This window comes from Rhinolophus ferrumequinum, chromosome 10, assembly GCF_004115265.2.
Source record: "Rhinolophus ferrumequinum isolate MPI-CBG mRhiFer1 chromosome 10, mRhiFer1_v1.p, whole genome shotgun sequence".
NCBI classification, from domain to species: domain Eukaryota; kingdom Metazoa; phylum Chordata; class Mammalia; order Chiroptera; family Rhinolophidae; genus Rhinolophus; species Rhinolophus ferrumequinum.
In genome coordinates, this window is record NC_046293.1 from 23,903,745 (window position 1) to 23,918,956 (window position 15,212).

The following is a 15,212-nucleotide window of genomic DNA, read 5'->3' on the forward strand; positions in this document are numbered from 1 at the left end:
CTTCCCACTAGAATGTCGGCTCCATGAGGACAAGGACTTTGAATTGTTTGCTACTGTATCCTCAGCCAGGCACTTAGCAAGTGGTAGGTGAGTGTTGCATAAATGAGCACTTAATGTGAATTCTTTCAGGAAGCCTTCCCTGATTGCTCCAACCCATAATGGCCCCTTTCTCTGAATTCCCACAGCGTTTAGTCTGTACCTTTTGTTGATGTTTTAACTATTTAACTATTTCATGTGTGTGGCTCTTCAGTAAGGTTGTCAGTTCTTCAGGGAAGAAACTGTCTCATACATAGTATCCTTCCCACTGCTTTGCTCAATACATGCCGTGTTTCCCGGAAAATAAGACCTAGCCTGACCATCAGCTCTAATGTGTCTTTTGGAGCAAAAATTAATATAAGACCCGGCCTTATTTTAATATAATATAAGACCGGGTCTGACATTGATTTTTGCTCCAAAAGACGTATTTGAGCTGATGATCTGGTAGTAGATGCTGAATAACTGACTATACAGTAATACCCTCTTAACCGTAGTTTCGCTTTCCGTGGTTTCTGTTACCCTTGGTCAACCATGGTCCAAAAATATTAAATGGAAAATTCCAGAAATAAACTATTCATAAATTTTAAATTATGTTCTGTTCTGAGTAGCGTGATGAAATCTCACACCATCTTGCTCTGCCTGGGATGTGACTCACCCCTTTGTTCAGCATCTCCAAGATGTATGTGCTCCCTGCCCATTAGTTACTTAGTAGCTGATCCCCACCCAATAATTAACTTAGTAGCCATCTGTGTTATCAGATTGATTGTCCAAGAATCACAGTGCTTGTATGCAAGTAACCCTTACACTCGATGGCCCCAAAGCGCACGAATAGTGATGCTGGCAATTCAGATATGGCACTTCAAAAACCATGAAGTGCTTTTTTTAAGTGAAAAGGTATGTATGTGTAGGAAAAAACAGTATACATAGGGTTCAGTACTATCTGAGGTTTCAAGCATCCATTAGAACATATTCCGTGTGGGTCAGGGGGACTATACTGTATGTTATTTGAATAAATGAATGCTGCCACTGGCCTGCACCCTAATCTGGCCAGAATGCCTCTGGACTCAGCTTTGTACTGGCTAAGGCATACTGGAAGTCCGTCCTATTAACAGTAACAGCCCCTTGCTTAGAGAGCAAAATAACCTTAATAGAAATAACTATAATGCCCATTTTACAGATAATGAATATAAGGCTGAAGATTTACATGATTTTTCCCAAGGTCACAGGAAGAAAGTAGCAAAGAACACCTAAAAATAAACATTTAAATTAAATGTTTAAATAGAAGATATGTATCTTTGGCTTGTAATTGTGTCTTTTTCATTTTTATTTTTTTGTTCATGTTTTTTAAAGTATCTACTCTTTTTATCACATTTTTGGGCTCTGCACTCAGTCTTTGTTAACTCAGTAGCAACAGTTGCCAGGATAAGGATCTTAAGGGCTCACATGTGACCAGATCTATTTGCTGCATGAATTAGAGATTGAGGATTCGAGAAAACTTGACTTTGGGGGCTGAGATAGAACAGTGGGAGCAAAATAGTGATAATCACTATAAGTCCTGGTTTTCCTCTTGTTCTTTTCATATTTACATTAACTGGCACTCCCTGGGCCTCAGTGTCTCCAACTATCAACTCTGCTCCTGCCCTTGCTGTAAGAAGCAAGTTTTAAGTTCCTTGAACTCTTTAGAGAAAAGCTTTAGAGAGATAAATGTGGGGCTGTTAATTTTAGCCTGGGGTTTTCCAGCTGGCACACTGTTACCATCTTGAATCACTTCCACACCCTGAGCTCTGCTTGGGAGATCCCTCCTCCTGGGGGCTTCCCCATTCCCTGGTTTGGTCTGAGCCACAATGGTAAGCATTCCAGAAAAAAATGCTTAAGAGGAGCCTGGCTGAGTCACTTGATGCACAGCTCAGGAAGCGAAGAAAGCATAGTGATAAGACATACTGGTCCCAGTAGTGCCTGTGATGTGTGGCCTCCAAAAACCAAAAGGGTATATGGCCGTTATTTATGTTATTGGTGTGTCACTATGCAGTGACTCTCTGCTGTACCACTTGCAGCCTTCTGAGGACCTCCCAAAGCCCCGTAGTTTCAGTTTCAACCCCATGAGAGATCAAGGTTAGGATCTGTTCCCCGTAGCCTCAAGACTCTTCCTGGTTAGTGTGACAATGTGATTTAATTTGGGTTAGTTCCTTTAGGACAACTCAGAAGACTAGCATGCCTCCTTTCTCCTCCATCTCTCCTATCTGACTTTCCATGGGGAAGAAGGGCATTTAGGGAGAGGGAACAGGTGAGGATTTCCAGTGTCTTGCTGGTGTATTTTAATTTATTTAAATTTAGAGAACCAGCAGTCTAATCAGGCAATAATTAATTCCCTCTTCCATTAGGGAACTTCATGTGTACCTTTTACATATGGATGAGCCTCAGGGTCACACTGTCCCTCTGAAGAGAGACAGTTGTGGAAGGTGAGAGCCGATTGTGCTCTCCAGGCACTGGAGCTCTTTCCCCCTTCTTACCAGAGCTCCTCTCCCCACCCCCACCTGTCAAGGACTAGATTCCAGTGGGGAAAGAAGGGAAAGGTTAATGAGGCTGCTTCTCCCATCCTTCTGGATCCCCCCCTCACTACTCCCAGCCCCTCCCCGCAGTACCCCTCCCTACACCCTCAGGTTCCACCCAGGCCTTCCTTCCACCATCTGCAGGCTAGGGTCTCTTCAGGCCCACTGGGTTGCCTCTGAGCCCTCCTCAGCAGCTTGTTTGCCTTGCACCTCTGCTTTCCGTTGGTTCATCACTCCTTGGCCCCGCTCTGCTTTCCTCTATGGCAGTCTTTTTCTTAGGGAGTCTGATGCCGGGAGTGCACACACTGCTCTGGTCCTGAGAAATCCTCTCCTTCCACCCCACTCACCATTGTGCTGCATGGACTCAGCCACGCTTCCCTGAGTATATAGGCTAGCTCCCCAACACCTAAAACATACCTACCAATCCATGTACATTCCTCATTCAAGCTGCAAAGATAAACACATGGAGGCATATACAGCCCAGGGCAGCCTAGACTGCCTTCTTGCAAATTACAGTCTCCTCTCCTCCTGGAGCTCCCCATTTCAAGGGAGCAAGTGGGGCACAGATGGGGGTGGGGGGAGAAATGGGACCTGGGCCGTTACCATGGCAACAGAGCCTAGCAACAGCTGAGAGGTTGATGTGTAGGCTTTTGCAGGGCTGTTACAAGATCCAAACCTAGAATTGGGGGCTCAGAGGTGACTGTTCCCGCCCCAAATGCACCCCTTGATTCCACCCCCACACCTTGTCAGAGAGGGCAGAGTGGGGAAAGCTAATGAGAGTTAACCACAGGGCTTCTAATGCTGCATAGCTTTGGCGGGGGCAGCTGTGGGTGGGGGCAGGTTAGGGAGCGTGACTGAAAATAAACCAAGCAGAGCAGTCTCTTTCCTGTGGCTCTCTCTCATCTCTTTCCTATTGCTCCATTTTCCTCCTCTTTCACCCTTCACCTTCCATCTATCTTATCAGCTCTCTCTTCTCCTTTTCTTGCTTGCTCCACTGCCCGTCCTTCTATGTAATTTTATTTCTGTCTCCTTTTGCATGGTCTGTCTTGACCTTCACTGGCAAGTAGCAAGCAAGCCACTCTTCCAGTTTCTCTTGCTCCCGCTGCTCCCTTAGTTTCTCTTCCTTCCATTTGGTCCCAAGTTACACCCACAGAATCCTAACTCCAGGTCACATGGGGTCTGGAGGGATTCTCCCTGCTCATCCTTCTCTTCCTCCCTCTTGGTTGTCCATCTCCCCTTCTTCCGTCCTCTCCAGGGCTCACAAGGCAGAACCAGGGACTCAGGTATCTTGCAAAGGCTTTATTTGAAAATTTTGAAACTTACATCCCACAAGAATTCAAGATTATCACCACAAGAAGAAAGAGATAATACAAAAATATATATCACAGCATAGGAGCCAGGTAAGAGGAAGAAAGAAGGAAGGTGGGAGAAACGATGAGAAGTAGAGACAAACCTGGGGTGAGGAGGCAAAAGGAGGGAGAGTGGAAGAACAAAGGAGGGAAGGTGAGAGGGATGAGAGGGAGCCCGGGAAGGGGAGGGGTAGATGGGAAGGTAGAGCTCCCCATGGCCTTGAACCAGCTGGCTCCAGTCCCTGGCAGCCTCTGGAATTAGGGAGGCCCTCAGGGAGGCTGGGAAGACTGGCTGGGGTGGGGGGGGCTCTGAATTCCAGAGAGTGTCACACAGAGACAGGCAGGACAGACAAGACAAAAGACTTCGGAGGAAGGGAAGGGACAATGGGAGCCCCTTTCCCAGGTAGTGCAGCAGGTGACTTCCCCAAAACCCATCTCCCAGACAATACTTGAGCAGTGGGGGAGGGGAAAAGTGTGGGGCCTCACTACCCTCATTCCTATGGAGTAGCCCTCAGGGTAATGAGAGTGCCCGTGGAGTGGATTGGGGACACTGTGAAACACATGACATGGAACAGGATGGGACCATGACAGAGGGGGCACCAGGAGCCCCCAGCTCACCTCCCACCCACCTCTGGGGCAGCATGCAGGAGCCACAGTAACTAGATCAGTGGGTGTTCATGAGGGACAGCGTGGGCACGACAGGCAACACCACAACATGGGGCCAGGAAATGCATGAGAGAGGAAATGGTAAAGTCACCCACAGACCACTGAGTGACTGAGCTGAGCTTGGAATGTGGGAAGAAGAGAAAGTGAAAAGTGAAACAAAAAGGAGAATATGAGGGATCCACGAGGGGAGACAGGTGGACGGGGAGAGGATACAGAAGACTGGCTGCACAAGAGCATGAGTGTGTGCAATGACCCGTGAGGGTGGAGGTGAGTGTGCAAGGCTTTCATGTGAGTGTGCAAGGGTGGGGATGGGGGACCAGAGCCACAAATATGTGAGGTCCCCACTTAAAGGAGGGTGAGCAGGTATGATTGCCTATGGGGCCAGTGAGTGTTCCAGGTTGGTGTGCAAGGGCAGGAGCCAGGAGCGCCTGCAGCTCCAGCTCCCACAGCTGCCCCACCCTCAGTGGGATGGGGGCTGTGCTGGCCCCTTGGCCTCCTGCTTGGCGGCACCCCAACATTGGGGGAGCATCACAGATTCACCAGGGGAATCCTGAGAGGAAGAGGGAAAGGGCACAGTCAGGAACCAAGGGGTAAGCCAGAATCAAAAGGGAAGTCCAAGACAAAGAAAGGGAATCAAGGTTAAGAGGGCAGAGTTGGAGTTAAATGGCAGCATGAAAACAGGACATAGATCCACAGAGAGCAGGAGAAGGAAGGGTCCCCCCAGAGAGGAGGGGTACAGGCCCTTTGATAGGGCCAGGGACCAAGCCGGGAAGGAGAGCCAGGGACTCTGGAAGGGCCAGGCCTACCTTTTCCCCACCCACCCAGGAGGAAGTGCCCCCAACCACAGCTCCAGAGAACTAAATGGCCAACCGCCCCCCCTTCCTTTTGCCCTGGGCCCTCACCGGTTCAACTGGAAGGCTGGAGCCCCCTTGGGCTGGGGCATCCCAGGCCGGGGTCCCCCTCGGGGCTCCTCATGGTCAGGGGTGGGGCTAGGTGAGTCCCCAAAGGCCCCCAGCACAGTGACCCCAGCTGGGGACAGGTCTGTCAGTGGCTGCTGGCTCTCCTCCTGCCTCAGGGCACCTTGCTGTCCTGAGGGCCTGCGCCGCTTCTGGCTGCGGTCCCAGCTAGTGAAAGAAGGAGAGAGGTTCTCTCACACACTTAAGAAGCCACCATCCTGGGCCTGCAGGGCTGGTCACCCCTAGCCTCCCTCAGGAACCCCTGACATCCTACAGCAGAGAAGCTGGCCTCTAACAGTTCCCTACACCAAATCTCCTGAGACCGTGTGTTCATAAAGCCACTTACTTCACCTGCCCCATCCCACTGGGGCTCCAGGATCTAAACCATCTTCCCATCCTAGTTGCGATCCACAGAATTAGTACCTCCTCCCCACCAACAGGTAGAGTCACCCAGAATGGGCTACTCTGCCATGCATACCCAGAAGAGCCATCTCTCTCCTCAGTAGGTGCTTTGGCAAGTTTAGTTCTAGTTCAAAGTCAGCTAATGACCTGGACACCTTAGTCTGATGATTCTCTCGGTGAAGTGTGAAGGACTAATGTATCTTCATCTCTGACCCATTATTAAATGCGTGCAAAGAAAGCTCTCCAGATTTGCTCCTTCCTCCCCAGGCAAACCTAAGAAAGGGCTATGAAGACTGGGTCAGTTTTCTGTGTCTTGGAGGAAATGGAAACAAGGGATACCCACCAAAGCCCTCAGTGCACATAAATGATCCCCTACCTCTCCAATTTTCCTTGTGTTTCCCTGGGAGAAGGATTTTCCACTTTCCCCCCACCCAAATCCTTACCACCTTTCTCTATGGTCTTGCTTTACTCCAACATTTCCTATCCCACCCCCAGCAAAATTGCCGCGCTTGCTCCTTCCCTCCTTCCAGCCAAACATTTCATTCACTCCCCATCTGCCAGCACCCTCCTGCCCCCAGCTTACCAGAATTTGAAGATGATGCCAGTGGCCACGAGAACAATAATGATGGAGATGGTAATTGTGACATAGAGCTGGGGGTCCACACCTGATTGGGGTGGGAAGAAAGTTTTAGGGAGGCTTGAGGTGGAAGGAACCAGAGTAGAGCTAGGCTGCAGGTTTGGTAAGCTTGAGGAAGGCTGCCACTTGAATACACATTGCCCAGTTCTTTTTGGAGGCCCCGCCCTTTATTCTATCCATCAGCTTCCCCCAGAGTTTTCAGCTGTTCTCCTCCAGAATCCTTGTCCACTTTCTCAAACCTTCTGTATACATGTGATGAGGAGGGGGCTCCAAGGTGAGAGAGAAGCCCTCTGTAACCAGGAGGTGGAAATGTCCATCTCGGCCCTGGTCTTGCCCCCAAACCACTAGCCCTGTCTCTGCTGTCCCTGAGCCTAGATGTCACCCTGGAGGTCTTTCATCCATGGTGTTCCTCTGCATGGACTACACCCACTCAGTTTTCAAGGTCCAGCTCATATGTCAATTCTTGACAGATGTCCTGATCCCTAGGCAGAAGCAGTCTCTCCCTTTTCTTAAAACCATGCTGTATGCGCCTCTGGTCAAGCACTTATTGCACTGACATCCACAAGTGTTTACACATCTGTCTTCTCCAGTGGACCTGAGCTCCTCGAGGACTCAGACACATCTTCATCTCTGCCTCCTGTGCCAGCTAGTGCCTGACACATTTGCGGAAGGAGCTAAGAGACAAGCTCTCTGTTGCTGTCCTTTGAGTCTTCAACCAGCCTCCCCACCCTCATATCCCTACCAGCCTCTTCCATTCCCACTCACCTTCCCCACGGCCCCCAAACAAGAATGGCCGCAGGGTGGCAGGTGCTTCTCTAAGGATGATCCCATCTCCATCACCCCGCATGGAGTCTGAGTTGGGGTGTGGGGTAGCCAGCCCATGAGGGGCTGCAAAACCATAGTCCAGGGGCAGGAATCCAGGATTGGCAGAGTTGGGGTCCCCCCCATCCTCTCGAGACACCGTAGGGCCCCATACAATAGCCCAGGGGTACTGGGATGAGGGTGGCCCCTCCTCAAAGCCTGATGGGGTTGCAGGGGGCGCAGTGCCAGGCAGGACTTGCCGCCTTAATCTTGGGACCCGAGGGGATCGGCTTGGTGGGGGTGCCCGCTCCCACACGCACACATGACGTGGGGCCGAGGGGCCTCCCCGGGCACATGGGGGACGGGCAGGGGCTGGTGGGGTTCGAGGGGAAGAGGAGGAGGAGCCTTGAGCAGGTGGCGGGAGGGGCAGCAACAACAGTGGCCAGAGAGGGATAAGGTGGGACAGCAGCAGTGCAGGCCTGCAAGAAGGGAGAAAAAAGGGTGAGACAGAAGCCCATTTGGGGGCTGTGTGTGGGGAAGACAGGCTCATACTGGAAATCCCCAGCTACCTCCCTCCAGGTCTCTCCAAAAGCAGGTGGGCCTTGGGAAGACTCAGCCTCATTTCCTATCTTCCTAGGGTGTAGCCCTGAGGATGGGAGGCCCTGGGTGGGCCTGGGGAGAAAGGACCAAGACCTCAGGGAAAGTGACCTCCAAGCTCCCTCTGCTGTGCCAAACTTACCACATCCTGGACTCCATGTCGGAGATCTTCCTCAGCTGTGACCCAGATTTTTAGCCTTTACTGGGGGAGAGAGGGAGTCGTCATCCCCACCCTGCCCTGGGTACTTCCCCAGCTCCTTTGTCCACAGATTCTACCCCCAGGTCCCCTCCCAGGCTGCTGACTGCCAGCTATAGAGGCACTGCTGCTGAACATCCTTTGGGGGAAAAACTCCCAGAGTGGCTCCCAATCTGGCCCCCAGCCCCTCTCTACAACTCTCCAGGTCCCTGTGACCTCGCCACCCCAGGGTCTACTCTCACTTCTAAAGCTGGCTTCCTTCTCACTTCCTTGGCCCACAGCTCCAAGCTTTTCTTGGATCTTAATTTAGAGCCAAGAACCTTGTGATTCCTTGAGCACCTACAGCTAGGGAGGGAGCCTGACAGAGGGGGAGGGAAGAGGAAATCAATCTGAGTGAGTGTGTGAATGTATGTGTGGCGTGTGCAGAGGGGAGGATCCCAGCCTGTCCAACTCACTTGTAGTCCCAGGCATTTCTCTTATGATTGGCCCCAGGAATCTACATCTTCAGGAGAAAGGGAAGAGGAGATGGAGAGATGAAAGGAAAGAGCTGGTGAAAGAGAGAGGTGGCTGGGAGAAAAACTACAGAATATCACTTTTGCTCAATGTTTAATCATCCAAAGACATAGGTGCCTTCTGAAGGGAGGTGGAGTTGGAGAGAGGCCACCCACTCACATGTATTAGGTCGGTGCAAAAGTAATTACGGTTTACACAATTATGTTTAACCTTTAAAACAGCAATTACTTTTGCACCAACCTAATAGCTCCCTTGGGTAAAGAGTCCTGGGAGAACTGGGATGATTGGCTTTGAAAGAGGAAGGACATGTTCTCAGGGTTGAGGGTGGTGGATCCAGGGGGACCAGGCTCCCCAGAGTGAATGAAGATATGACACCCTGTGTCCTGTGGTTTCTGGGTTCCAAATTTGTACATTAAGTGCTCTCAGAGAATAATGGGAATAAGATGGGAAAATCTGGGGAAGGGAATAGGGAAGTGGACAGTGGGGAGATGTGAAGGGGTGAAGGGCCCAGAAAGGGAAGGTGAGTTAAGAGTGAACTGGGAGGAGGAGAAGGGTGAAGAGGAAGCAGACAGCACGCACGCATAGGGTGAGGCACAGGAGTCAGTCCTGAAAAAGAAAGGCCTGGCAAGGGGGGCGGGTACAGAAGACTGGGAGCTTAGAGGATGCTGAAGGGAGAACAGAGTAAGTTAAAGGTCAGGGAGGGAAACTGAGGCGAAGGGATCACAGGAGCAGGGGAAGGAGGGGGAATGGCAGGAGGAGAAGGAAGGAAAGGTCCAGGCAGGAAGGGAAGTAGAGAGAGAAAAGGGGAAGGGAGAAAGGGGTCCAGAAGAGCAGGGTAGGGGAGAAAGGAAATGGGAAAGGACAGAGCATAATACTGAGGACAAAATGAGAAGAGGAAGGGATGGGAACTGCAAAGATGGAGGAGCTGGAAATTGTTTCTTCCAAGGTAAAGTGATATGGAGCTATGGGAAGAGATAGGGATGGGGGCTTGGTGGGAAGAAAGGAGAAAGGGACAAGCGAAGGAAGCTGGAGGGAGGGAGTAAGAAGTGTAGGAGCGAACCAGTGAAGTGGAGAAGGGCTCACAGGGACATCTGTGACCAGCTGACTCCTGGACTCACTTGCCTCTCCGCCTCGTGCATTCTCCCCCTCCCACCGACGTCAACTCCGATCCCTGGACCCGCACCCCTTTTAGCCATCCCTTCCACGAAGCCCGCAGTCCCCAGGCTGGCGCGCCACCCCCACCCTCTCCTCGCGCCTCACCGACCTGTTGTGCGCAAGAGACGAGCTGGGGGTGGGGCGGGAGCCTTGGGGTGGGGGATCCCGGCCCCATCACTAGCGTTGCCCAGAGCCCACCCCTCCCACAGGCACGCGCACCAGGTACTGGGCTGGAAAGCGGCAAGAAAGGGGGGTGGGAGGAACGAGGACCAGGAGGTCGGCAAAGGGACTCCGAGGGAGGGAACGCCGAGAGCAGGCAGGGAACCCGAAGCTGGAGGATGCAAAGAGCCTGAGCCAAAGGCAGGATGGAGGCAGCTGCGGGGACCGCGGCCGCTGCGCCAGGAGGGCAGATGGAGCCAGAAGCCGAGGAGGGACGGAGAGCACGGCGGGAAAGGAGCGCTTCGAGGCTGGAGGCTGGAGCCCCGGCGACCGACCGCGCGGGGAGGGACGCGGGCTAAAGGCGCGGAGTCGGGAAGGGCTGGGCCGGGCTCCCTCGGTTGGGGGAGTGGGGGTCCCTCTCACTCACCTGCATGCCTGGCGCGACGGCGCAACAGCTGCGGGCGCTCAGGGCTGAGCTGGGCTGGGGGTTCGCGGGGACGGGTGGGACATGGGGCATCGTCGGGGGGGCTGGCCAGCAGCGGGGCGCTGGAGAGGGTGGGGGGCTAGCGCCCGGGGCGCGGGGCGGCGGCGGCGGGAGATGCTCGTCTCGGCTCGACTCGGCAAGGCTCGGGCTGCGCTCGGCTCGGCTGGGCTCGGCGCGGTAGCTCCGAGCGCTGGGTCTCCGCCTCTCCCCCTCCCGCCTGTAGGCCACGCACGGTTTAACCCTCCCGCTGCCGCGCCACGGGAGTCGCGCCCAGCTGTGTTCCAGGTGGAGGGTTGGAGAGGACAGCGCAGGTGAGCGACCGTATGATTCCCCGGGTTCTAACGGCGGGCTTCTGCAGCCCTTTCACCCCCAACTCCTTGGACACCCATGGTCACCTTAGTTAGTTTCTGAGATTCTGAATCACCCAATGCTCTGCGTCCTCAACTCTGTTTCGTCCCTGGTGGAGAGTGCCGAGTGCCAGGGATCAAGGTGGGGGTGGCAGTGAAGACCTCGCACCATCCTTGTATCCCCCAGATTCCACTCTGGCCCTGCTACAATGCGTTCTCAGCAAAGCAACCCACATGATCTTTAAAATAAGTAAACCAAGCCGCATTACTCAGCTTTTCTAGCACTCAGAATATCCAAATTCCTTACTGTGACTGACAAGGCCCTCTGTGACTTAGCCTCTGTGTAGCTCTCTGGTTTCCTCCTAACATTTTATACCCAGCTACACTGGACCTGACCTATGTTCCTAGAACTGGAGAAGCTTAACTGGCCACAGGACCTTTGCACTTGCTGTTGCCGCTGCCTATAACATTCCCCCGCCCTGGCTTTTCACAATGACTCTTCATTAATATTTCACTTAGATCCGATGTCACCTCTTCTGGGAGGCTTTCCCTAACCTCTCTTATCAAAAGTAGCTTCCTCTGCCCCCACTCTCACCCCATCCTATGCCATTCATCTCTATCACATTACCCTGTCTAATTCGGGTTGCACTTCTAGGACACTTGTTTCCCTCCCTGGCTTTTCCTTCTGAGTCTTCTTCTGCTCAACCTGTAAATGTTAGAGCTTCCTAGGGCTTAGTCCTTGGCCCTCTTCTATTTCCACATTCTCTGTCCAGTGATGTCATCCAGTCCCAGGACTTAAATACTATGTAAATGTCAGCAAGTCCTAAATTTATATCCATAGCTCCAGACTCATTTATCCAACAACCTACTTGACATCTCCACTTGGATGTCTAATAGCCGTGTGAAGCTAATGCAGCTGAAATACATGTCTTGAATTCTCTCCTGGCCAATCCATTTTTCTCCCAGTGTTCCCCATCCTACTTGTTCAGGCTAAAAACCTAGGAAACATCCTTCCTTCCCTTTCCCTTTTCTCATTAATTCTCACCCTGTGTCTAATTCACCAGCAAGTTCTGTGAGCTCTGCATCTAAAATACATCCTGAATCCATCTACTTCTCTCCTTCTTTGTTACTAGCACCCTGGTCCAAACAGTCATCTCTCATCTGGAATAGTGCAATAGCTTCCTAGCTGGTCCCTCACTTCTGCCCTTGCCCTTTACAAACTAGTCTTCACAATATCTAGTAATATATATTTTTTAAATCTTAATCATATCATGCTCTTCCCTGCTTAAAATATTTGAGTGGCTTTTGGAAATGGAATAAATCTGACTTGTTAGGAGGGACCCTCCAACTTGTACTCCTCCTCAATGTTCAAACCCTGTTCCTGCCAGATTGGATTTCTTGATGTCTCAGAACATCCAAAGTCATTCTCTTAGCACCCCTGCACTTTGGATTCCTTCTTCCTGGAATCCTCTGTGCCGCCCTTCACCTAGGTGACTCCCTCTTGCCATTCAGCCGCCCACTCTTATTTCGTCAATATGTTTCATTGTCTTTCCAACTCATCACTCTGAAGTGATCTTATACTTATCTACTGCTTATTGCCTGCCCCCCATCCCCACATACACTAGAAAACAAAGATCTCATTTGTCTTGTTCCCCCTGTAATCTATGTCAGTGCTTGGCATATAGCAGATGCTTAATACTTATTGCTTACTGAACTTCACCTGAGATCGCTGCCCACTTGGAACTCTTCATTCTCTCCTCCGCCCACCACTTGCCTTTCCTTTCTATCTGCCTGCTTTCCCTGATCTCTGCCCTATGATCTGTGCACAGTGCTTTCGGCTGAGTCTCTACTTACACCCACGCCCCTCCAGACAATCGCCCTTCATCCCCTGTGCTATTACTATCATTAGCCTGGCACTCCTGCCTCCCGGAAGGAAGCCTGCTGTGCTGACCAGCATCTGCAGTGGCTGCCCTCCTGCTTTCCTGTCCCTGAGAGTTCTTCATTCTGAGGTCAGCACAGCAGTGCGTGAGCTATCCTCTTAGTGTCTCCCAGTGGCAGGGGAAAGACAGTGCACATTGGATATGAACCGGGCCATGTGAGGCAGGCTGCACAAATCATACCATATCCTGGGCCCCAGTGAACCCCAGTGCATCCTGAGGATGTACTGTAAGAGGACTCATTATATGATGTGTGTGGGCCAGATTTATCAAGTGATTCACTTCCAGTCTAAATGCCTTTTACTCTGAGGACTTCAAATCTTTATCATGTATTTCTACTATTCTTGATTCATTCTTTCAACGACTCTTTTTTGAACACCTACTACATGTTGGGTAGTGTGCTATGGGCGGGGAAACAGTGGAGAGCAGGAACAAAGCCGTCACTTTCTTCCTGGAACTTGGGAGCTAGTGAGGGAGACAATGAAATACAGAGTGATAGATAAATGTGTCTTCAGATAATTTGAGGACCTTCCCACATTCCACAGTCTATAAATTCTCTCCCTGTGTCTGGCTCTGCTGGTTTCTTTATCATTATCTCTGGGCTCATTTTCTGGTGTGTATGTGTGTGGCGGGTGGGGGGGGGTGTCCCAGTATTTGTCAGGATAAATTTCTGTTTCCTGTCCTCCAATGTTCAGCGTACTTCTGAACTCTTCTCACTCTCAGCTGGTCTTACTTTCTGCTTTTCTGAGAAAATAGAAGCAGACAGAAAAGAACTTTCCCACTTGCACCACCATATCCCAGCCCCACCTCTCCTTGGGGCTTGAGGGGAATCCCAGGCCTTTTCAAATACTTTACTCCAATGCCTGTCCCTCCGTCTCCTGCGTGTCTCTTCTCCTCTCTACCTGACTATTCCCAGCAGCACGTAAGCAGGCTGTAATTTCTCACAGCTGAAAACAAACCCTCCTTAGCTCCATCTCCCCATCCAGTGTCTGCCCTTCTCTGTTTCCCTTCTAAAGCAAAGCATTTCAGGAGATTGTCTCCATTCACCATCTCTTCCACTTCTCTTATTCCTTCTCTTTCTCTTTTAATAACTTAAACTATTTCATATTTGTAATTCATTATTTTGAATGGGTGATACATTCATATGTACAAAAAAGCTTTCAACATATAAAAAGTTATATAATGAGTTTTTACTCTTGCCCTGTCCACCATCTTTCTAGTTCCCATCCTTGCCCTCATTGTGACTAATTTCTATGTATTCTTCCAGAATTTCTTTATGCATACACAAGCAAAGAGTAGTATACATTGCTATTCCCCCATGTATTTTACATAAGAGTTGGCATACCACATACACTGTTCTACATCTTTCCTTTGTGACTTAGCAGTGGATCTTTGCTATTTTCCCATATCAATGAAGAGAGGGCTTTGTCATCCTTTCATACATCCTCATAGTATTCTGACTTATGGACATGCTCCCAATCTTTCTTGAACCCACCCCTTCAGTCTTCTGCCCAAACTACCCTGCTGAAATTCCTCTTGCCAAGGCTACCTGTGACCTCCATGTTTCCAAGTCCAAAGGTCAATTGTCAGTGTCATTTTATTTGCTGGTCAACAGCCTTTGATACAGGTGATCAGGTCCCATTCTAGAAACGCTTTCTGACCTGACTTTTATGATGCTATACTGTCCTAATTTTTGTCCTCCCGCACTGGTTTCTCCTTCTCCTTTACCAGTTCCTCTTTGTCTTTCCGATTGCCGCATCTTGGTTCTCTTCTCTATCTATGGTCACAACCCAGGGGATCTCATTCAGTTTCCGGGATTTAAATATAATTTTTACTGATGACCCCTAAACTTTTATCTCCAGCCCAGCCCCTTCCCTTCTCCCAGACTTGTATACCTGCCCCTCCCTTAGCACTTCCTCTTTTAAGAAATGGCATTTCCATTCTTCTAGTTGATCAGGACAAAAACCCTGGAGTCACCTTTTTTTTTTTTTAATGTCTTTATAGCTGGCTAGTATTTTATTTGACTTTATTATCTTTAAATATACGTACACAAATATAATATGTATTTATATTATATATAAATATAATTTTCTACATATAAAAATTTGATGCACAAGATGCTAATATATATGTTAGTTATAAAGTAGAAAAATAAAGTGAATATCTGTGAACCCACCACCCAACTCAAGGACTAGAAATTGACCAATAACTTGCATCTATGTCGTCCCCCATCCTCCCATTGCACTGCCCCTCCTTATAATCGCTATCTCCCCAATTTTATTTTATTATTCTGTTGTTTTTTAAATATAGTTTTCTCACAAATGGGTATAAGCTTAAACAATATGTTGTTTAGTCTTGCTTATTTTTCAGCTCTATAAAAATTATATTATATCTCCTTGTACATGTTTGTTTTCTCACTGAATTTGAC

The 15,212-nt window shown here is 50.1% G+C and overlaps 1 protein-coding gene across 2 annotated transcripts; it reads right to left on the reverse strand.

Annotated features, from left to right (window-relative positions):
* Window positions 1-3,869: 3,869 nt before the first annotated feature.
* On the reverse strand, window positions 3,870-10,595 carry PIANP (PILR alpha associated neural protein). 2 transcript variants are annotated; one of them, XM_033116077.1, is made up of 6 exons: window positions 10,444-10,595; window positions 8,136-8,195; window positions 7,361-7,875; window positions 6,542-6,623; window positions 5,503-5,724; window positions 3,870-5,150 (listed from the first exon to the last, which is right to left on the reverse strand). In XM_033116077.1, the coding sequence occupies exons 2-6, from the start codon at window positions 8,150-8,152 to the stop codon at window positions 5,129-5,131; spliced, it is 858 nt and encodes a 285-aa protein (XP_032971968.1). In that variant the 5' UTR covers window positions 8,153-8,195; window positions 10,444-10,595; the 3' UTR covers window positions 3,870-5,128. The 2 variants fall into 2 exon arrangements, with proteins under 2 accessions (XP_032971968.1, XP_032971969.1); XM_033116078.1 differs by lacking the exon at window positions 10,444-10,595 and adding an exon at window positions 8,645-8,666.
* Between the last annotated feature and the right edge of the window lie 4,617 nt (window positions 10,596-15,212).